Source organism: Struthio camelus, chromosome 14, assembly GCF_040807025.1.
Source record: "Struthio camelus isolate bStrCam1 chromosome 14, bStrCam1.hap1, whole genome shotgun sequence".
Taxonomy (NCBI): domain Eukaryota; kingdom Metazoa; phylum Chordata; class Aves; order Struthioniformes; family Struthionidae; genus Struthio; species Struthio camelus.
Window position 1 is genome coordinate 19,520,695 of NC_090955.1, and position 23,787 is coordinate 19,544,481.

Consider the following 23,787-nt stretch of genomic DNA (forward strand, 5'->3'; position numbering starts at 1 on the left):
TGTGATAGGGCTAGAAGTCAATCAAAGGTTAAACGTGCCTTCGGTAACGTAGTGTATTGCAAAGTACTCTCTCTATTATGGGTGATAAAATGTGATGATTTATTTGACCATTTTTGCCCTTTGGAAGCAGTGATTTAAAATACACTTCTGTTTATGGTATAGGTCCCTTGTTTTATCCTTGAAAACTCGTGGGGCAAATGGCAGTTGGTGTTCAGCAGAACTTTTCCTTTGGGTAGGTGGAAGCCTGGCGTGAGAGGAGGTGGGTTGCGGCGAGACCTCCCTGCCGGGCCCGCAGCGCTGGTGCGCGCCCTTTCCCGAGACGAGCCTGCTCCCCCCTTAGAGACTACTGATTTATATGGTGGGTGAAGTGGCGGGGGGGGGGAACATATGTCTTTTAAAATTTCTTTTTAATCTGCATTCAAAAAAAGGGCTGTTGTAAGAAATAATTTTAACCGGTGAAAACTCAGCAGCCCAGTATCTTGCCGTTACCTCTTTGGTCAGTGGGCGGTCGTGCCTTGAGTAAGGAAGGTCAGGAGCTGCGCGTGGCTACGAGGAAACAAACGGGTGCAACGTACCCTGCTCGTATAAATGTGTCCCGCACAGAGACCTAGGCAAATTGTTTCTTTTGTTGATATCGTGCTAGCGATGCCTTACAGCAGCATACGGCAAACAGAGTATGAGCCGTTTCAACAGAGACAGCGCCTGCCTGCTGCACCCCTTCCAGAGTGGTCCCTGGGCTCTAGCAGTGGGGAGACCCGTCCCTTCTTGCACTTAACATATTACCAAGTGTCATTAGTTTTCCGTGTATTAGCCTGGCACCTTCGCAAACTGTAGTGGTTTGTACTGAGGAGTTTCAAAGAGTGATTTTCCTGGTTGCCTATCCTACCTTAGCATACCAGGTCACTGTTAGAAATAAGGCAATTTAAAGCTGTGTGTTGGTACCTACGTTCCTGGCGAAGTGTGTGTCTGTGTCCTGTGCTGGCACCCTGAGTGACAGGCTAAGGAGAGTGTTAAGGAGAAATCTGTGAGTGAGCTCGAGGGAACAAATATTATAATCTCCTTATCCTTGAATTTGTTACTCTGTAGTCATGCATAACCTGCTTCTAAATCTCTGATGTGTTGCATTTAAAATCCAGCATAAATTTAATTTAGTGTTTTCTGATAATTTCTTTCCCTTCTTGTTTAGTAATGCCTAAAGAAGTAATTGCACATTGTCCAAATCTTTCACACGTTGCCTCTTCATGTTGCCCCCATTTAGACAGGGGCTGTCTGGTAGCTGTATTTTCAGATATCAGAATTGAGAGCTGCAGAGCTAGAGCTGCACATGGCTGCAGTTAGCAGGACAGCGTACGCCAGGCCATCTGCTTCGCCCCAGCGCGGTTGTAGAGTAGCTCTCGTGCTCAGGGCCCGGGCAGGGCTGGCACGTTTGCACTCCCAGGATAAGGCAGAGTGCATCCCACCTCCTTGTAAAAGACTGGCCAGTGTTGCCCAGTCTCATTTTTTTCTGAGAGTTCATCAAAATTCCATAGAGAGGGCAGCAAACATGCTGGGCTGCTTGCAGAGGAGCCCTCCAGCCTCAGCTGTGCAAAACTGCAGAACAAAAATATCCCTTTTTTAATGCCATTTGTTCTGTGCTAGTATGGAATGCTTCTCTTCTGAAGTGTCTCTTTTGGTTCCTCTTGTATTTTTGCATATTTTATATCTGTCTCAAAACAAAACAGTGTTCAAAGGTTTTATTAGCTGTAACAGCTATCATGGAAAAAGTCAATATTTGTTTGCATAATTTACACTAGGGTTAAACGTTGTTTCCTCCACTCCCCACCCAGCTAGTCCACAGAAGAGTTTTTTTGGTTACTAAGTCGAGTTCATGGACTTACTCAATTAGTGGAGGCTCATGCTTTGTTATCACACAGAGTGGTATTGTCAATGCCGCAGCTGTTGAATATATACGGTATAAATATATAGGGTGACCTTAGTTCAGTTACGCGCTTTGCTGTGTGATCTTTGGCGAACGTGGTTCGGTGCATGAAACACCTTCCCCTTTGCTGCATTCAACAGACCACTCGAAGCATCAGACTTCCAGGGCGTTTTGTGCAGCGGGAGCGTCGTGCCAGCGCAGACCCCCGGCAGCATCCGGAAGTCGGCCTATGAGTGGTGGCTGCCAAAAGGAAATACCTTGTCCGTGAATGTTTCTGCATTTGAATTAAGTCTTTTATCTAATTGAGGGATACAGTGTGTCTCTGTACTGATGCATTCAACAAATAAAATGCATTCCCTTCCTGAATTAATAATTTTCATATTGCATAGTCAGGCGCTAATACTGAGGTGGTTAAAGTATCTACTAAAATACTTTAAAATATAACTTCCTTAAGTCAATAATGAGACGTGCCCTGTAACCTCCTCCCTAACGGTTTATTTAAATATGCAGTCAGTAAATAAGTGATTTCTTTAAATGTCTTTACCTTGAGATTGGGCTTCAGGCAGCTATTCTATTTATTTATCTGTGGGACGTTTCAGTGATGTTTGTTGTTGTAGAAACGTAATTTAAACTTAGTGGTTGCTATCAAAATAAACAACTGTAACACAGTCTGAGCTTCAAGTAGAAAAATGTCTGGGTTCAGAACGCTGCTGCAGAAAGGCAAGTCGTGGAAAACAGGCACTTCTGCGTGGTTTGTGCTGCACACGTGATTTCTCAATATAGCACACTATCCGGAGCCAGATGACACACATGCTAATATAAAGACAGTTTTATACTGAGCGTGAATTAGCAGCAGTCACATATGCATTTTAACACTAGCTAGTAATTACCTTCATAAGTTTTCAGCTACTGTTTCTGGGGTTTGTGATCCTTCACGGTTTTGTTTGAAGAAACACAACTCTGATTTTTCCAGAATTAGAAAATATTACTAATGCCATGTTGAAAGCAGTCATGCATTTTTGCACTTGACGTTAGTGTGTGCCCAGAGCACAATATGCACACATAAGCTCACTCTTCTTACAAAATTGTGATTTGTTAAACTGAAAAAAAAAGTCCATTAAATTCTAAGCAAACAAAAGTATGTTTTGCTTGGGAATTGAAAGCTATTGGGAAGATGTTGATTATATGAAGCATAACCAAGCCCTGTTAATCTTGGCTGGCCATTAATCCCAAAGAAATTCCTTTCCCAGAAAGCACATTATTACTGCTATAAAATGGAGAGAGGAGATGAGGCTGCAGGGAACCTAGATATCTAATGGTTTTTTGTTTTGCTTTTTTTTTTAAGAATGGTTCATTTTTAGTTGGTTTACACAACGTGTTTCAAGGGTGTTAATATACTGTGCATTTGCTGGCTGGCTTGTATGGATCATCTCAGTGTTCATGTTTCATCCAACCTTATTTGAAAATATTTGATTCACTGACCTTGTCTAGGGAGCATTCGGTATCACCAATCAGTTAATTTTTTTTATGGCTTTTTAGCAGTCATATTAGAAATACTCAAATGTCACAAATCATAATGATGTTTCCATTATATTTCCATTCGGATATAATACTTTAAGGCTTAAAAAACAAAAGCAAAATTTTGCACTGCTTTTCTTTTGTGTCTTAAGTACACGCACAGTGGGTCTCACCGGCACCGTTGCTGCCCAGCGTGCAACTCCGACATAAACGTTTCGGCTCATATAGATCACAGACATACTAGATCCAAAATTAACCTGCCAAGAAATGGTTTGTTTGGTGTCCTGTTCCCCATCAGCACGTGAACACTTGCGCGCGCGCGCCCGCAGGGAGCAGGGGACGCGCAGAGGTGAGAGCCAGAGACGGGGGGCAGGCAAATCCCTGTCTTTCGGGGCAGTGCCAGCTTGGTCTGATCAGCAAGCTGCGGTGTTTCTCCGGAAAAGGTTTCCTATGACTGAAGAACAGCCTGGAAGGAGAGCTCACGGTTTCAGCTTCCTCTCTGTGAGGTTCGCTGTTTCTTGGCGCGTCGGTGCGTATTCCTTAGGTTCTGGGCGCCTGGGCCGCGGCGAGGTGCGTGCACAGCTCGTGGCACCCAGCCGAGTGCTGCTCGCCGCTGCCCTCGTGTCCCGCTCCTCCGGCTGAGCCGCGCGCTCTCCCACATCTGCCCAGCAAGTCGAGATTCATCAGCGCAAATGGGGCAGCGAAAGTGAAGGAAAACAAGCGCTTCTGTAGTACGCGTTTTAATCTTAAGAGACAAAGTATTATTATGTGTGTAATGGTATCGGCAGGGTTGTAAACTCCAGTTACCTAGTTTCACAGTACAGAGTCCTGGCTTTATCGCCCATAAGAGCGGATCAAAGGTTTTCCTTTCTCTTTTCTTCTGTTCTGATCTACTGTTTCTGGCAACAGAACGGCCTTTGTTGGCTCATAGATGAACATCTTTCCAAAGGGGCTCTTTGGCTCCTTGTCAGCTCCTGTACTTTCCTTGGGGGATTTCCAGGCATCCGCTATCCTTCTGTCAGTGGATTTGTGGGAGGAAAGAGGCTTTTCCTGAAGAACCACCACAGCTCAGTGATGGACTGAGATTGCAGCCCCTGTCTCTCAGGTATAGCTTCACGGCTGGGGTGAGTCCTGGGAACAGTAACGACTCCTGAAGGGTCCTCCTGCAAAACTTGGTACATGGTATTCACACACAAAAAATTAATCATCCTGTATGCCTATGGATTTGTCAAAAGAAATTTGAAATATTTTGATATTTTTATAATGAAATGCAGTTTTCTAGTAACTGCTGAATTTTGTGGCACACCAGAAGTGTGCCTGGCTGTGAGCCACGCTGAGGGGTGCAGAAGCAGAACCAGAGAAGCTAAAAACATTAGCTCAGAAGCAGCGAGAGCAGTTTTCTGTAGTTCTCGGAGAAATCTATAAATCCTGTACTGAATAAAAGCTCTGCCTAATACTGTTTCAGATGCTGTTCCTGTGGGTGTAAATGATCAATCCCTATTGGACTGCACCAAATAATGTTGTTTACACTTGTTTTTGGCACAAGCGAGGGTATGTAGGATCAGCCCCTGACTTTGAAGGACAAAATCAGTCAGAGTATTGACAGCAGAGATCTTTGCATCAGGAATCCTGGCTTTGGTCTCACGGTTTTACAGCGATCTAAACCTCTTTATGACTTGCTTTTCTGACCTCTAAAATTTTGTCTTGTTTTACCACCTGCTAGAACTTACATAGCTGTCTGGTTTGCATGCTTCCACCTTGCATAAATGACTGTGTCTTAGCATCTTGAAACATCTTTGTCTTTGTGAAAATTCCTTTTTTGCTCCAAAATGGGGTCCCTTTTCCAAATCTCCTAACCAGGGTTTAGGAGAGAGTTTATTGTAGACTCCAGCAGGGTTTCTTTTCAGAAGCCAATGACAGACCATTTTCTTTTCCCTGCTCTAAAGCAAGGTATCTTGTTTTATGCAAGGGGGTAAAAAACCAGGAATGTGTCGATCCATGTTTCACTTTCAGTTCTCCCACTGATCTGCAAGGTGACTTTGAAAAGTTATTCTAATTTCCTTCTGTTAGGGCTTATGTTCTTTGTGCTTCGGTATTCCCTTCTTTCACATAGGGATAATGCTGTTTGATTTTTTGCAAAGGTTTCTTTGAGGTACATAGTGAAAAAGTACAGTTCCCAGTCTGCATCCCCTTGAAGAGAGTGAAGATTTCCATTGCCTTAATAGGCTTTGGATCTGTTCTTAGGGGAGAGCAAAATGACTGCAAAGATTCATTGTTTTGCCTGCTCCATAGCAACAGACACCATAAAGCCTTTTCCCAGATGTGTTTATTTAAAGGCACTGGAAGTTCAGTTAAAAAATAAAGCAAAGTTGTAGGTATTGTTTTAACACTGATTTTTATACATCAATTAAAAAACAAAAAACAAGGACACTACCAAAGGAAATAAAACAATTTTTATATGAGATATCATGATAAGAAACCCATATCGGGGAATATAAAAGTATGGTGAGTATAGTGAAATGTTAGCTTATAAAAATTGCATGGCATGTTTGATAATTCATATGAAACTCCAGATCATATAGAAAAATTATTGTAGTATACTGTTTTTTACAGTTACAGAATCAATTAATGTTTGTTGATAATCATCACACGTCAGAAGAGAATAGTGTGAAAGATCATTTCATGTGCAGTACATGCTTGTAACTGATATATTGAAAGACTTTTTATCTTTTTTTTTTTTTTTAAAGAATACTTCATTTTCAGTAGGTGTACAGGGTGAAGGGTGAGTATGAGAAGCAGAGAATTCATGGAGGAAGGGGAGGAAGATCCATGTTATCGGTTAGCAAATTTGTTTCAAGGGATTAATTAGATTATAGGAAATTGAACTAATAGGCCCCAGAAGTCCAGTGTGAGAGGAATAGCATGCATTTTGATCTGTGTATGCATTTTATTGTAGGACAGTTCCTGGTTGTATTTACACTCTGAAGGAAGATCCTTCCTGGTAGCTTTTTCTCTTTGTTTTCTGGATAAGCTTTTGCTTTTATTCGAGCAAAATGCAAAATAAATACCCGTTTCAGCCTTTTAGATCTTGGAAATAATGGTGTATTAAATGTGATTAAGTTGTGAATTACTTTTAAGCAGGGTCATAATTACTGTAGATTTAGATGACATGTTGTACAAATTGCTGTGTGCTCTTAATTACAAATCAAGTTTGTTGCACTCTGGGGGTTTATAAACGTTATCTTAGCTATTAACACATTAAATAACAGTGACTTATGGAAATTACTGGATAACCCAAAATTTCAGTGTGTTGTGCTGAAATTAAGGTTTAATTATACTTCCATATTAGAAACAAAATGTGGTTAGCTTTAGCAAGGAGCATCGAATAGTCTAAGGGCAACAGTCTCTACTGAAATGTTGAAAAATATAATAACGGTAATAAAACGGAGCTCTCTGTGCAAGTCTACTGTTGTTGCTATTTACTGGTCGCAGTGAAGTGAAAGCGGTGGTGGTACCAAGTGAGTGAACTAACAGCTACAGTGAATAATGAATGAGTTGTCAGTCCTGAGTTTTCCCACGGCCGCTCTCATTGTTGTGACGTGCTGGTTGCAGGATCCTTCACCTCCTGAAGTTTTGGACAGATCTAGTGAAGATAAGTTCATAGTTTGAAACCTTTGTTTGCTTCTTGTTGCATAGAAATTTCCTAGTGGCTTAATTTATTCTTAGGTCAGCTTGATCTTTTTCTAATGGAGCAAACATAGCTTTGTGTTGTACTATTAGCTCTGCTCCCAGAAACTGCTGGGAATAAGGATACTAAGATACAGAAACTTAATTTCCTGTCTCCTCACCCTGCCCAACATATATACACAATATTTTGGTGGCAGCTCGAATGTGAGCTAGGGGTCAAATGGCAGCTGGAGAACAAGAGTATATAGGAGCCTCCGCATGTCCTAGTGGTCGTGCCAAAGCTTGCTACACAAAGAGCAGATGGATAAAGCGGTATAAAAACCCACATTGGCTCCGTGCTGTTAGAAGACCCTCCCTGGCCCCCTCTTCTGAGGCCTGAAACAACACCGTGATATGTTTGGCACACAGCACTGCACCTGTGTAGTCAGCATAGCAAAAATATGTAGCTATGTACTTCAGAAAAATTGTCCTAAAAAGTCAAGCTTACGTCTCTGAAAAATCACAACCTGTTATCTTACTGAGGATGGTTTATGCAGTGTGGATTATGGCTGAGCGAAGATGGTTTGGGAATGTTTAAAAACAAACATTAAAAAAGCTTTCAAAAAATAATTGCATTGGGCTGCCTTGACTCGTAAACCACAATGCCATCTGCCTAGTGCAGCAAAAATTTGTTTTTCTCTGTTTAATTTCCCCTCTTGGAATACATTGAGAGAAATTGTATTTTTAATAGGTACAAAATCTTGATGTTTAGAGTTACTGCGGACTGCCATTAAAACACAGAATGATTCTACAGAAACTTTGTAGCAGACCGGTCAAAACGCAAATTTGAGAATTTAGGATTCTTGGAATTGGGTGGGGGAAGCCACAACAGTCACTTGAGCAGTATTTGAAACAGGAGGTACGTTGGTATTGCGTACCAATATTGGAAGGAAGATTGTGTTTGAAAAAGATTCAGAAAAGCGTATTCGTCCTTCCTTCCTTCCTTCCGTTATCTTCAGATAATTCTGTGACTACTTTGGAGGTCTGAGCTGCCCTTTCCAGTACATATTCTCCTTCGTATCCTGCGCTAAAACTGTCTGCACTTGGTTCCTCCTTTGGTAACCCATTTCCTTTCATTAACTGACCTGTGGACTACGTCTATCTGCTTTGGATCCGTCTGTTTACAAGAAGAGAGGACTATTGATGTGGGAGGGCCAGGAAAACGTGGGATTGTTGCTAGTGGCTGTCTGACCGAGACTCAGCTTCCCTGGGAAGTTTTAGATGCGATGTCGGAGACTTCTCTTGTGGAGAGTTTGTCTGGACAACTATTAGATGTCAATAGTTGGCATTGCAAGTGCAAGTAGTCGCTGGTTGTTGATTTGCTTTAACGTTACTGTCAAAATGGTCATTGTAGGGATCTCCTTAACACATTTCAGTCTCGTGTAAAGCTAGTTAAATCTGTGCTTATGTGCTTTGTGGAACCTGTGCCTAATGCGTCCTGAAGAAACTGTGCAAAACGCGTATTAGATCTCAATATTGAGCTGGGCTTTAGTGAAGAGGCGGTGATTCTTTCATCGTTGAGAAAGAGGTGATCAGCTCTCATAGGGTGTGTTATAAATAAAAGCTATGTTGTATATACAATGCGAGGACACAGCTGGGCCTTTCATTGTGCTCTTTCTTGAACTGGATTTGTTTAAGCAACACTTTCAGTTTCTAACTAAACTTCGGAGTTTCCCCAAACTGCAGAGATCAGCCAGTGTTTCTTTATTTGCTGGAATATTTTTATTCCTAAAAAGTATACTGCCAATTGCTCTGTCCCCACATAAAACTTCAATAAACATTGTGCAAATGATTATGAATGAAGCCTTTTGTGGTGAACTTAACAAAAAATAAAACAGAAGAACTCCCTACAAGAATCGGCCTTGTTTTCTTGGTTAGCTTCCCGTTCTCCAGTCCTCTGGCCCCGAATGAAGTCCAGCGGTGTCTGTGCTTAGGCAGTTTGCTCAGTTTGCATGGACATAACGGTTATTTTGATGAAGAGAAACTTATTTGAAAAGCAAGGTTTTTTTGATGGTTGCATTAAACATTTTCACAGGCAACCCAATACTTAAAACTTGTCTGGCTTTCTTGTGTTATTGCAGGGTATTAACTGTAGGGGACCTACTGTTTTTTGAAACAACTAGCTTCTTCAGACCTGTAGGCAGCACTATTTATCTGCTAGATTGATGGCGGAGTTTCAGCTGGGTTGTTTTTAACCTGTAAAGCTAAAAGTGCTGTCAGACTAGTCTGCCACAGAAACTCCTCCAAACCGCGTAGGGTTCAGGCTGGGAGAGGAGCGCGGGCTGCCTTGTGGGGGGCAGGCGGCTGATAAGGCGGTGCTCGCTGGGGAGGGCGCGTAGCGGGACTGGCCTGTTCCCGAGTCGGTCCCCCGAGCTTGGGTAGCCTTCCGGGTGTGCTGCAGACCCTTTGCTTTTTTAGGCTTTTTGGCAGCAAGGCTTGGAAAGCATCATGAAGCATAAGCAGTTTTGTTAAAATAGATGGAAAGTGATGCCGCAAAATCTACAGTCTTTCTAGGCGAGGATATAATGGAACAGCAAAGGATGGAAGGACCTTAAAACTTATTTGAATTATTCATTCTTATTGAAAATTCTAGTTTTGATGAGTGTATTTTTTTTTCTGTTAATGAATCGATCGCTCCTCACAAAACTGTCTGTTGCTCTCCTGCCACCAGGCCTTGGTAGCAGCCGTTAGCGCGTTACCGTTCCCACGTTCGCTATGTGTGTGTTTCACAGGACCAAAGTTCATGCTTTGCTTTGTGAAACTGCAAACCTCTAACAATCACGTACTAGTGTAACATATACAAATAGTGTTTTATTGAAAGTGAGCAGCCTTTGGATCATTGTGCTAATATTCAGAACAGGAACAGGGAAATTTAGATGCTATTGTTTGGAGTGACAGGGGTGCTGACAAAATTGCTCAGTTGCCTTGCCCAGCTGCATGCCCTGGAGTAAGCGTATGGAAAATTAGTGGAATAGTTGCCAGCAGCACAGCTGCTGTCATTGCATTTAGATTTTTTTTTAAGAAGTTATTTTTTCTGTTCGTATTCCGGTGCATCTGGAGTATTTGTAGCTTTGCCGCTTGGTGCTGCCTGCTCCAGGGCTTTTCTCGGGGCCCAGACGGGGCTGCAGAAGCTCCAGGCAAAACGCGGCAACCCCGTTGTCACGCGGGGGTGGTCTTCTCCGCTCGGGCGCTTCAAGCGACAACGCGTGGTTGTTAGCACAGGACTTAAAGGAGTTTAAAAGAGGCGGGGGGGGGGTAGCAGATGAAGCGGGCAGCCAGCACAAGCTTATGAGAGCTGCGGGACAGTCGCTCCTGGAGCAACGTTTGAAAAAAAGGCGGGGGGGGGGGCTCCCCCGGCTCCGGGGCCGAGTGCTGCGGCCGGAGCCCGCCCGGCCCTGCGGCGGCGCCTCCCGCGCCTTCCCTCAGCGCCGCTGTCGGCGCAGCCCGCCCCGCTGAGCCGCCGCCGCCGCCGCGCGCGCGCAGCCCGCGTCCGCGCCAGGCGGCGGGCGGGACCCTGCCCCCGGCGGCGGCGGCGGCGTTGGGGCGGGGCCGTTGCCGCCCCGCGCGTTCCCCGGGAAACCGGCCTCGGCGCGCGGCCGCGCGCGGGCGGCGCCTGCGCGCGCCTCTGGGCCGGGCGCGCGGCTCGGCGGCGGCCCCGGCCTATGCGCGGGGCGGCGGCGGCGGCGGGCGGCTATGGTGGCGGCGCGGGGCTGCCCGGCTGCGACTCGGGCCCGGCCATGTGGTGCCTGCACTGCAGCTCGGAGCGCACCCAGTCCCTGCTGGAGCTGGAGCTTGACAGCTGGTGAGCGGCGCGGCGCGGCGGGGGCCGCGGCGGCGGGAGGCGAGCGCGGGGCGGGGCGGGGGCCGGAGCCCGGCCAGCGGCGCGGCCAGGACCCGACCCGACCCGCCCGCGAGCGCCGCGCCGCGCCGCGGCCGCGGGGGTCGCCGAGCGGCGCCCGGCCCGGCCCGGCCCGGCCCGCGGCCGCCGGCGGCTCCGGCGAGCTGCGCTCAGCCCTGGCGGTGCCGCCCGGGACGAGCCGTGGCCCGGGGCTCCGCTCTCAGCCGGAAAAAACCAGCAGCAGCCAAACAAAGTTTAGTCCGAAAGCCTTTAAAGCGCGCACGCTGAGCAACTGATGGAGGAAAAACAAAGAAAGAGCGTGTGTCGCGTTGCTGCCCCCGCGGGAGCCTGTGTCGCTGGGATGCTGTAGTTCCCGCTTAAGTAACGCGCGCCCGAGCCGGGAGGCGCAGTGCTCTGCCGCATGAACCGCTGGGCGGGCGGCGGGCGGCACGCGTTTCACGTGCGATGTGAAAGCCGTGGTGGACTGAAATAATTGTTCTGACAAATGGTTGGCAAAATAAGTGTATCGTCTGTACAGCGTAAAAGTTTACTCCAAAATTAACTCGACTGCCTTCTGAACTGATTGGCTGTTCAAGAAATACTCAGTTCTAAGTGAATATATGCGACGTCTTAATTTGTGTGTGTGTGTGTGTCTGTGTGGAAATAATATAAAAGGAGGAAGCGATTAGACTTGGTGCGGCTACATATGAATACAAAAATGTCTTTTCTATAAAAGAAAGGAAAATGGTTTTTTTTGATAAGGAAAACATTTTATAGTACAGTTTACAATCACATATTTAATGATCCTTAGGTCAGTTTTTACCCTTGAGAAAATAATTAAGTTCGGATGGAAAGCCTACTGTAAGGAGTTGATAACGTTTGCATGAATGCCATTACAATTGCATGGTTTGCTACATAACATAACGTGTATCTTTAGTGGCAGATTGTCTGTATTCATACAGTTATTGTGCTACACGGTTATTGTTTCAGTCTTTTTTTCTTTATTTGTGCATTGTTATGCTCTTCCTTTCAGTTAAACTTGATTATTCCGCCTGATACGTTAAAAGAGAAATTGCTGAGCACTTGGTTCAGATAGTTGTGTGTAGCTGCGTCTGTTCTTGCGGCGGATATCCTTCACATAAACACAGAGTTCGTTCCATCTCTCTAGTGCTTTTGGAGAACTTTGGTCTTGCCGATTAAAATGACCTTTTTTTGCTTCTCCTTTTGTACAAAACTTGTTTTGTGGAGGTGATCTCCTGCTGGAATTCCTGAAATCGCTCATGGTGGTGGCACTGTCATGTGGCAGCCAGCGGCCTTTGTTCTCTTAGTTAAAGAGGTGGCCTAGTCAGCGTGGGGATTCTGTGTGTGAAGTCAGCTTCATCCGTTTTTCATGTTTGTGCTCACATGAAATAATTTGTTATCCCCAAGATACAAATTTAGCACAGGAGCTGAGTTAACCAGCGGAAGTTGTGATACTCAGCACATCAACGGAGTTTGTTTGCTTCTTTGCCCCTTTGGAAGCTGTCTGGGAATCCTGACAGTTAATACACAATTTGTATCTCAGTCCTGGCTGAATAATTTGCACCTTTCAGGTAAGGAAACCCAGAGAATTCATTCTTTCACCTAAAAACGCAACTACCAAGTTGAACCAAAACTCTGATTTGTTGTTCTTGTTACAAATGCATACTGGAGCATCCCTAGCGGTTGGCATGATGAGTTATTGTGGACGGCCGCTGGGCAAGCAGCCCTCCTCTGATGAAGAAGGTATGATCACTAACAGTTGACAGGGTACTTCTCTTGAGAACTGGGAAGCAATTTCTTAGGACGGACAGCACCGCCACCTTACATGGTTTTTCTCATCCTCTGAGCGTTTCGTGTTTGCAAAATGAAAATTCTCTGAAGAGAATTACCTTCTGTGACTCCACGAATAGAAATGCGTTCCTGCAAATATGTAACCTTCGTTATGAAAGCAATCTTCCATCGCTTGGAGGCTGGGATTCTTTGAGGATCTAGATGTGAGGTGCCAGGACCAAGAGTGGAACGACAACTTTGAAACACAGGTTGTCTTTATACCGAGGAGGTTTTCTTTGAAGCGTAAAGATGGATTGTGAAAGGTCAAACTTTCTGAGGAGGAAGATTTCACAATTGTGTGGGTGATTAGCGCACTTGTGAGACTATTCTAATCATGCTTGCAAAGTATGTTTGCCCTGAACACCAGTAAGAAGTAGCTGTGATTCTGAAAGGTGGCCTGAAAGTAGCCGGTCCCCTGTCGGCGGATGCAAGTGACATCGTGACCCAAAACCAGTAGTTGTCTCCTGTTGTAGAAATGCTACCTGTAGGCATTTAACATGTCCTCAGATTTCAGTTGTGCTTCTTGGGGTTTAACACCTGTGAAACTCAGACTTCAGGCATCTCCAGCTGAACATGGGAGAAAATAGTGCTGGAATTGAGACTGCTTTCTTAGTACGACACGTCCTCTTGCATCTTGTGTGATATTAGGTGTTGTATTGCCGTAACTTTATAGCCTCAGCTCCTTTATTCTGAATGGGTAGAATTGGATTTAGACCACTTTCAGGGTAGCTTTTTTGGGGAATATTAATGTCATAAAGCTGGCTGGGAAGTTATCCACTAGGTCTTCAGAGAATCTCAGGATTCCCAGGGGGAACAGACTAATCCACCCTCTTTGTCATAAACCCTCGCGACTCCTAATTTTTGCCTGATTCTGACACGTGCAAAGGAATAGTTCTTCCTACCGTGCCCGTTCTCCTTGTGCTCAAAAATACAAAGGCTCACTATCTGAGGAGGATAAAAACAGTTCCTTGCTTAATTTAAGCATTATAGCACATGGACACGTAGATTAGCTGGGTTGTGCTTGTTACGCCTCTCCATTGCAAGGATTTACTGTCGTTTGTGACAGGCGTTAAGGATGCAGTTTCCTTACTCTTTCAGCATTTACATAATTCCTTTTCCATCAGAATCAATGGCAACTTTGTCATTAATTTCAGAGCAGACACCTTTTAATCACAGTAGCTGTCAATCAGTTACAGCTTTTGTTTAATAACAGAGCTGCAGGAGATCTCAGAAACCGTAGTCAAGATGGAGCCCTGATTGCATTATTTGTTACATTAAATATATGAGGATGGGCCCCTGCCCCAGATATTGCCCGATCAACAGAAGAACAGCTGGAATTATGAACAGAGCAATCATATGGGTTAGGGGAGAAAGCGTGTTGGTATGTTGTTTTTGTTAATGGTGCTCTGTTTGAAATTCACTTATGTTTAAATAGAATACGACCTGCAAGCCAAATTCATATCCTCAGTTTTGCTTCTATGTTTCTGTTGCCTAACAAGATTGAAAGAATTTGAAAGTTAATTTTTAGTATCCTGGATTTTGTCACCTAATACCAAAACTTAAGTAAATACAATTTTTTTTTTAATTTGTATGGCTTCGCTGTGCAGAGGTGATTATTGATCATGGGCTTTTAGCAAGTTATTAATCAAAAATACTTCAGTCGCAGACCAGTAGCACTTCTCATGTCTTGCCGGGATTTATTTTAATTTATTTATTTTGGGGGAGGAGCAATAGTAGTTAGGGTACAGATAGAGATGGCAACTTTGCTGCACTGCTGTGATTTGACTCTAGTTTTCCAGAGAAGAACAGATGCTGCTTTAATCCGCTGTAGCACAAAGCCCTACTATTACATTAAAGGGGACTGCAAATTTAGCTAAACAAATCTTTTACTTCCCTACAGTAGACAAAAGACTAGAAAATGTTTCATAAAATTTTTGTATAGATGTCTTTATATATATTTAAAAAAGCATTTGGTGTGACTGAAAAATCAAACCTTTTTGTCTGTTGCAGGAGAAGCAGAAATTTAGAATGATGGCTTTGATAACGTTTAATACAGGAAATTGATGTTGTCTATCTGTTAATCAGATTTTTTCTGTAGTTCAGTGTCATCCGAGTTAAACTTGTGCTTAAAAACAAAGGACCCAATTCCCTCTTGCCTTGCATTGTGCAAGCACAAACGAAATGTAATGGTTGTGATTTGATTTTCCTTTATGTAAGTGACTAAATACCGGGCAGGCAATAGAAGAATCACAAAGATGATTAATCTTTTTTGAGGGTAACTTGCATTGTTGAGTCCAAAAATCTTCGGTCATGCGTAAGATCAGTCAGATTAACAAGGATAGGCTTGTCATAAGTTTAAACATTTTGGTAGGAAGAGAGAAAAAGAAAATGAAGCTCCTTCTGCTTGGTGATACGTATGCGACCTTCTGGGTCCTCTTCATGCAGCGCAAAGGAAAGAAGGTACCAACGCAGAGTGTTTGTTGTTACAGGGTATCTTTTAAGGCAACACTTACAGCTAATCCTAAATCTGCCCTATGGGAAAGTTCACAGTTTGACTCTCCTGTGGTTTTCACTCCCAGCACGATGCTGGAATGGACCAAGCTTGATCCAGCAGTCTGAGATCACTTGAGGAGGTAGGTACGCCTGTGGCTGTGAGCGCTGCCGCTTAGGCAGCTGCCTGTTGCCCTGCCTTTAACTCCAGTTAGCGTGGTCATTGTAGCGTAGCCTCCAGCCGCAGTGGTTACTGTTGCCGCCACCGCCGCTGCCCTCCCATGGGTTTTCCTGAGCCTGGGCAGGGCCGGGCCGGGTGCGTGCTGGCGCCGAGCTCTGAGGGGGCCCCCGGGGAGGAAGGGGTGCTTCGGCTGGATGCGCTCCCGCCTTTTGAGAGAGCGCTAAAGACAGTGTTTGCCCTGTCATCTGTGGAGGTCGTGTTGAGGCAGTCACCGCTCAAATGCCATGGAGAGCCCTGTGCCTGATCCCGCTGCGGTTTTAGAGCTGTCACAGTGCTTCTGAAAGAACAGCCTGTTTAAACCCCAGACTTTCTGCTCATGCTTCAGCTTAGCAATAGCTTCTCTCTTGGCCTAAATGCTCTCTGCGCTTTCACTTGGGAATAAAAATTATCTTCTTTCTGATGTGGCTCTGCACTATTGTACTGTGTTGTTAAATCGCTGCTGAATTTCCATTCCGGAGGTGACTGGGTTGATTCACATGCTTTGAAGTTAATGATGTTTCACAGGGTGTTGAATGTTAGATAACATTTTTAGCTATACTTGAATCCTCAAAAGAAAGACAGTTCAGTGTTGTTGTTCATATACTCTTTTCTTACGTTGTATTCTGTGAGCCTTGCTTAGAAGATGCCAGTGTGGTGAAGCGCTGGGTAGAAACAGTGGTTTCAAAAAGGAGCTGACTGCAATGCTTCAAGGTTTCGGAGAACTGGCCTTTTGAGTCAATAGATTCCTGTTGATACTTATAGTTAATGTTTTGTGGAACTGATGGAGAACAGAGGGTGGCTCAGCATTTCCTGGTAATTGTCCCAAACAGTTGCAACTTGTTGCAGTCTTGGATTTGTTTTTATTAAAAGACAATTAAGATGGTTTTAATTAGGTTAATCAAGGGGGAAAAAATCATACTTTCCTGTGCTGTCATAGTGCACCATGTTATCCGACTTTTGGATTTATGTAAAAGATCTATGTATGTAAAGAGCTTGTATGATGTTTCATTTTTTTGATTCCCAGAATGGTGGCTATCATTTTCAGAAATTGGACTTTTATTGTTGTCCCAAAAGAGCATTTTCTACTGTGGAAAGAACTATGAATTAAGTTATAGTGAAGAGCCTATAAAATCTGATAACGATCCAAGTTCCTTTTTTTTTTTTTTTGGACACTTTTTTTTTAGTGAACCAGGAGCCCAAATTCTCTATTCTACTAAACTGACTTTTCAGAAGAAACAATGCAAAGTGATTTTACATCAGCCAGAGATTCCTGCTGGAGCATCTTCTTTCTGTTAGTGATTCCACCCGTGTGTAAGGCCAGCAAAATCATGGCGCTGTGTGTTGCAGCTCCTTCTCACGCAGGACAGGGTTGTGGTAGCGTAGGTCAGCCTTGCCTGTGGTCCCCAGCTAATGCAGCTCATATCAGCAGAAGCCAGGAGAGGCTACCTATCCTGGGAGCACGAGTTACGGAGCTGTACTGGGCATCTGTCTCCTGCATCCAAAAGAAGCTGCTTTTGAAGCTTGCACCGCACTACAAACTTACCATAACTCTAGTTCTGTGTATGCGCAATAAACTCTCTGTTGTTAAGTATTGCTTCAAAGTAGCTTATAAAATTACTCATAGTACGGAGCAGATCTTAAAATTTGATAATATATAGGCTTTGTAAGGAGAAAATTCTTAGCTTACAGTAAGCTTTGAAATAGCATTTATAGGTTCCTGAGACAGGAATTGCCACCTGTGTTACTTTTTGTATTGTGATCAGTGAGGTGGGTGAAGTTCCTACTGAAAGCCTGCGTTTAATTCCTCACTAGCACAGAAGGAGCTACTAAAACGTACAGACTCAGCATAAAGGAGAGGAAGTGTAAAAGGAAGGAAGCCTGTGAATGAGAAAAAGCATTTGTCAGATCTTTAACTGATTTAGAGGCTGTAGGTAATCTTCTGGGGTGTTGTTTGGACTGAGTAAAGATTTACGTGCAGTAAGGAACTGCATATCTTTCTGAGTATGTCTGCAAGTATCCTCTGTATTTGAACGCATTGCCTAGAATCTAAGTAATGTTTAAAACATTATATTTTCTACCAAACTCCATACTTAAAACATAAGATCTCTTGCCATATTGTTTCCTTAACTGTTATGCGCTGCACACTTTGATATAAACCTAGGGTGTGTTGCAGAGGATAAAAATCTCACTTTTATGAGACTGTCTGTGGTTAAAGACTGCTCTAGCAGTGGTTCTGTTCCAGTGAGTTACGGCGTAGACCTCTTCCAGTGTGCAAGGAGCGCTCCAGCCAGTTCCCATTCTCACTGAAGTCAATAGCAAAGCTGTGGACTTCATTGGAAGCAGGAAAAGGGCTTCTATGTTCTCGTTTATCCATTTTCTTTCCCACCGGGTAAGAGATTCCTATGCTTGTATGCATTTATGCATGTTGAAATTACGTTATTTTCCCTTAGAGAACACTTAGTTGGGTTTCTTCGTCTGCCGCCTCCTCCCCTAAATTGAGACAAGGTAGGAAGTCGAAATACTGGGTTTGCGCAGTGTTAAAATTGAGTGATATTTATGTATGCATATAAAGATATACATAAGTATAGGGGTGTGTGTGTGTACATACACGGCAAAATTAAAGTTCCTTTTCTGGTTTGACTGTTAGCAATTAGTCTTCCATTTGGATTTTGCCTTTTGTAAGTATATTGCTCTATAACCTCATAACATTTATCTATAACTTTTACTAGTTGTTTGGCTTCTCCCTGAAGTTAAACAGTCCCTTCCATTCTGATCTTAAATTTAAAAGTGGAAGAACTTTAGTAGATGACTACTTCAGTCCAAGTGAGAGAACAAAGTATTCTGTGTTTCATTCGCATTGTTTTAAAGCACGCTTCCGTAGTTAGTGACTGTATATTATTAACTAACTGAAATGAGATCCCTTGGTAGTGCTAAATAGTTTTATTCATATAGTGTTTGTTTGCCATGTAAGTGGAAAATACAGCCTAACATAAATACAGTTGTGAGGTGATGGTGACTTTATCCAGTATAAAGTAACGTTTGTTTTTCTTGTCATTCCTGTTGCATGAGCCTTCTGTATGCCCTTTGGTTGATGATTCTTAATTTCCCTCTGCCCGAGGATGCAGATGTACTTGAACAGAAAGGCTGGCCTGCTCAAAAATTTTTTCCCAGCTTTTGTATACTGTACCTTATTTATTATCATTTCAAGTAGTAAAGGGATAAAACATTAACATGATTCAAATGATAGACTTTATCAAGTACATTTGATCAAAGATTATAGTTTTGCTCTGTGGATGAAATTTCAATTCCTAGAACACTTTCTCACTCAGCACATAGCATTTCATTAAGGATCTTTAATGTAATTCAAGTTTATAATACATTAGCCTATAAGATAAATATCAGCCTATAAAAGGGGGGGGGGAGAAAACTGTCTACTAAGGCTTGAATAGGAAGAGAAAACTGTTTAATTTCTTACAGAACATAAGTACAAGCAAGCTGATGTCTATCAGTGTCATTCAGCATCACCTTTTCCTCCAGTTGGCTTGACCCAACAGCTGAAGCCACAGCAGAGGTGAAATGCAAGGTTGGCTGGTATATGAGGCCAAGGATTTTTGCATTATAGCAAATGCTGCTTCAGCTGTGCATGCACATCGGTTCTTTCTCAGCTGTGGAAACTAAATCTCTGTTTTTAAAATTAGCATTGTGTAAAGGTCATGTCAAGATAATATAAACATTAGAACACATGTTAATATCTTACTGTCTTAAATGTATGTTGTATATAGCATATGTACACTAAATAAGAGAATTCCAAATGCTGAATAATATATTTGAGTAAATAATAAATGGTTGAGGTCAAATTCTGCCACAGTTTTGTTGAGAAGCTCAGCACATTTGTGAAATTCCTCTTAACCGTGTAAGAGTTTATGCAGGAGGTACAGGATGAAGTCTCTAGTGGTAGGTAGATTTTCACAGGTTTAATTAAATAGTCAGATACCACAGATAAACTTAACAATTGTTAGCTTTGGTGCCCATAAGAAGGTAAATACCCTTTTGAGGCCTACATGAAATTTTCTAATGTTAGCGTGCTTTATTTCTGCTAACACATCAAGAGAAGTTGACCATAAACATTCTAAAAAAAAATTCCTGAATTTGAGAATTCCTCTTCTAGTTACACACTTAAAATTATTACTGTAGTCTCCTTCTGCTAGTAACGCTTTCTCTATTTTTTTAAAAAGCGTGAAATGTGGAATGCTGTCATTGCTAAGCAAATGTGTATTTGGTGGCGATTAACACAGATTAGCCAGGGAATGCCTTTGTCTTTACCTGGGTAGAAGTTAATGTTTCTACAGTATGTGCAAGTCTGTTGATGCTGTCAGACTCATTTGATGTTTTTTGAACTGCTGAATAATGAAAATAAAATACAACTTTGTCTTTAGCAGACAGGCTTTGTAAGGCAATAACCAGGTCTGGGGGAGGTTTTTTTTTTTTACTCTTGTGTAGTAGATACTTATCTGCTAGTCAGCATGCTGTCGCTGACTTAGACGAAGATGATGTATAAGGAGTTTAACCTTCCTTCTCCTCTTTGGAAGTTGAAGATAATCTCAAGTAAGCTGTCTTCAAATGGGTATTTTTAGTTCTTAAACCTATTATAAAGGTTGTTCACGAAAATGAAAAGTTGAGTAGATTTTTGTTTGGTTCTCTTCCCGTCTTGCTTGTGCGCACCTCCTGTTCAGAAAAATGGTGCATTAATTCTTACATTTTCTTTCAAAGGGGAGAAAAGACCGTGTCTCCTTTTTCCTCGTTATTGTTAGCAGTATATAAGATCGTGGGTTAAAATACAGGGTGGAGAAAAGGGGGGAGGTGTGTGTGGTTTTTAATCACTTTTATGGTGTTACTCAGTGAGAATTAAAAGTTGGTAGTGTCCAAATCAGTAGGCGTTGGGAGTTTTCCTGTAAGCTCGAATACAGGATTTGGACCAGAGAGCAAATGAAATGTTTGCAATCCCTTAGTAGCGCTTGTCTTTGGAAACTTGATCTCCCTCACTCAATTGTTGTGACTGTTTTAACTTAAACTGGGTGTTACTGGCAGTCTGTTACACAGAGCACTACAGATTAAAGTATTTGGTTTGTTTATTAGTTGTGACTGTTCGCTTTTGAGAAACAGGCAAATGTTGTCTGGATTTTTCTTGCAAAAATATTTAACTTCAATAAGGTGAATTACCTGGGACATTACTCTGATGTGCATTCAAAGGTTTCATTTGATTTTAACAGAAACAACTGAATTGCTCAAGCGCATTCTTAGTAAAGCGATTTGGTCAGTGTTTCTTTCCTGGATGAAAGCCGTTGTCAGTGACTGAATACTGTTGTCCATCACGATGGCTTTGAACTCTTGGCAGCATGTATTTGAAGGTAGATTGGTTTGTTAATGTTATTGCCTTTACTGAATTTGGGATTTATGTAAGTTCTATACATAACTGACTTTTGTTTATTAGAATAATACAAAACAAAAATGGTAATGAGAACTAGGTTCCAATCTGTTGCAAATGTTACTAATAATATACTTTTGTTCAAATATTCTCCCCCCATTGGGAAATATTGTAATGTGGAAAAAAAATACTGAAGTAGTAGTTTGTGTGAACTACTTATGGCTAATTTTGCACTTCAAGAAGTTACATTAAGAATTCTTTTGTGGCGAGTAATTTGAGATCATATAACGTACACATCAGAGCTTTGATTAACTACACCTCCTCATTTCTAGTAGAATGCACCACAGGTATCGACATCTAAGCCAACTTTGAGGCAGTGGGGTGTACCCTTGTGTCAAATGAATACTTATGTTTGGATTAAGTTGCAGATGGGGAGTCATAATTTTATTTAGCAGTGTTTTGCTTGTAAATGTGGTTTAAAATTTCATATTCAAATTAGGGCTTTGTTGCACTTGCAAGGACGAAGTTATAAGCAAGGAATGAATTGTCTTAGAGATTCATCCCTACGTGGAATGCCTAGATTTGACCTAAACATTTTTACCATTTAAATGTTTTTCCCGGGTTTCCTGTTGGGAGTGTCTAAGCACACCAGCTGCTCTGGCAGCTGCCGTTGTGCCCCTCTCTGTTGCTTAGAGTTCGTTCCATGGGTGGCTTCTGGTCTGCGTTCTCTGAGCTGGGTAGAGAATTTGGATCCATTCCAAGTGGGTATCTATAATTAGGAGTTATGCCTGGGGTTGGACTTTTTCAACCTCGAAATTTAAAAAAAGAGGTAGTTGGGATAGAAAAGATAGGTAGCCCTTTTTTCTTCCTGGGCACTTGGGCGTATTTACATAGAGTATTTATTTTTGAGTGGGATGGAAGTTTTATTGCTCATGTTTATGAAATGAAGTTTTCATTCAGAAAGCTTCACTGTTAGGTTTGCATTTAAATCCATCGTATAAAAGATATGGCAGAGTCCTGAGGTACTTAGATACTTCATTTGTAGATACTTGGTTAATGTTTATGGATAGGAATGTTTCTGTGACAAACGAAGGAAGAAAATAAGCATGTTGAATTGTTCTCTTGGCACATATAACTTAAAGGGAACAAGGTTTACATGCGTTTTTCCTGGAAGTGTGGAATAAATGACATGGCTTCAGGGAAGAGTAGACAACTTAACAGTAGAGAAGGGACAGATCTGAAGAATTTCATGAAGAATAACTCATGCAAATGCTCCACCATTGCAGCAAAACGTGAAATCCGAAGCATATAAGTACTTTGTTAGGTTCTGTTTGAATTCAGGTTATGCAGACTGCATGAAGTCTTGACTGCCAGCTCTGGCAAGTGATGCTCTATCACAATCATGCTTTAATAACTGTCTGCTTCCTAAAGAATGGAGCACAGGTAGTGTCATGGTGAGGTTGAGTAATGGTTGTACCACCTGGTACTGACTAGAATGATGAACAATTGGCTGTTTTTCATACGCTGTTCGTAATACCTGTGCACAGCTTCCGTGATTTAGGGATAAAAGGATTTATTGTGTGTACCTTTGAATTCATATTTGTTCTTTTATGGAGATAATATTCCATGGAAACAATTTTTAAGGTGTAGAAGCCCAAACTTACTATGTTGCCATACTTCTTTTCATTATTCAAAACAAGTTTTTTTACAGAACAAATATAATGCTCACTGCTTCTCATGCATGTACCATCCAATTGCTAGGGCCCGTTTTCAATTTCATGTCTTTATAGTGCCCTGTTTCAAGTCTGTTCTAAATGAATGATGAAAATGTCTAGTGATTTCAGGTAATGTTCCTTGGTAAAATTACTTCTCAAATCTTTACTCTGTTTTGCTCAGCAGGTTCTATTTTAAGATATTGTATGCAACGCTGGTTTGGCTTTTACATTATTTAGAAGCAGGTTGAACTTCTTTGTTATTTTTAGTTCCAAACAAAATCTACAGCGTACTAGTCTAAACAGTTGGAAGATTTCTATAAACGTATGTTCTCAGCATCTTTGTATTTGAGTCCTATGTGAATATTGGGACATATCACTACTGGTAAAATGTGAGTTTTTAGGGTGAATGGGAATACTGAATAACTCCTTGCATCTGATGTTATGGAGCTATATATTTCATCTTTACATGCACATCATTTTAAAGATAAGTTAGTGGACCTCCAGACTCACAGCTTCTCTGATAGTTTTACCATTGCTGTCGGTGCAACGAGTAAGCATGGAAAAGCTTAGGCTTTGCCCTTCACTGAAATTGAGGACTTGAGGCCCTTTCAGTTTCTACTCTTAAGCTCAAATGTCCAAGTTTTTTGTTTTTCAAAACTGTGCCTCTATTTATTTTATTCTTATTTTGTTAAGATAATAGTTGATGAGGTTTGGAAGGAAAGGAAGGTATGAATATAAAAGCAAAATATAAATCCCTAAGAGTGACAGTAGATATTCAGACATCCTGAATAATAAGATGTTTTAAAATATGGTAGTGGTCTTAGCGATTAACTAAGTATAGTCTTTGTGATGAGAAGTATTAACTGAAGATATAAATTGAGACAGAGGGTAGAGAAGACCTGCCAGGTTTACACCTTTATGCCAGGAGAGGAAATACCGTGTTCTGGTCATGGACTATAAAAACTCTACTTGCAGCTGTAAAGGATATTTTAAGCTAAGTACATTTGGGGAGAGACGGCTGAAGGAAGGCAGAGCTTTTCCTTAATAGGTAATTCTTGGGATGAGCCTGGCCACCTGAGGAGTGGG

At 42.3% G+C, this 23,787-nt stretch overlaps 1 protein-coding gene across 16 annotated transcripts in view; it reads left to right on the forward strand.

The window, feature by feature from the left end:
- The window catches only part of IQSEC1 (IQ motif and Sec7 domain ArfGEF 1), a 348,874-nt gene that overhangs the window by 267,767 nt on the left and 57,320 nt on the right, over positions 1-23,787 (forward strand). Inside the window, exon 1 of one of the 16 annotated variants that reach the window (XM_068906722.1) lies at positions 10,793-10,964. The exons of the other annotated variants lie outside the window; for them this stretch is intronic. Within the exon in view, the coding sequence (XP_068762823.1) occupies positions 10,825-10,964 (140 nt within the window). The 5' untranslated portion in view covers positions 10,793-10,824. Of the gene's footprint in view, positions 1-10,792; positions 10,965-23,787 lie in introns of those variants that run through there. 16 annotated transcript variants of the gene reach the window in all.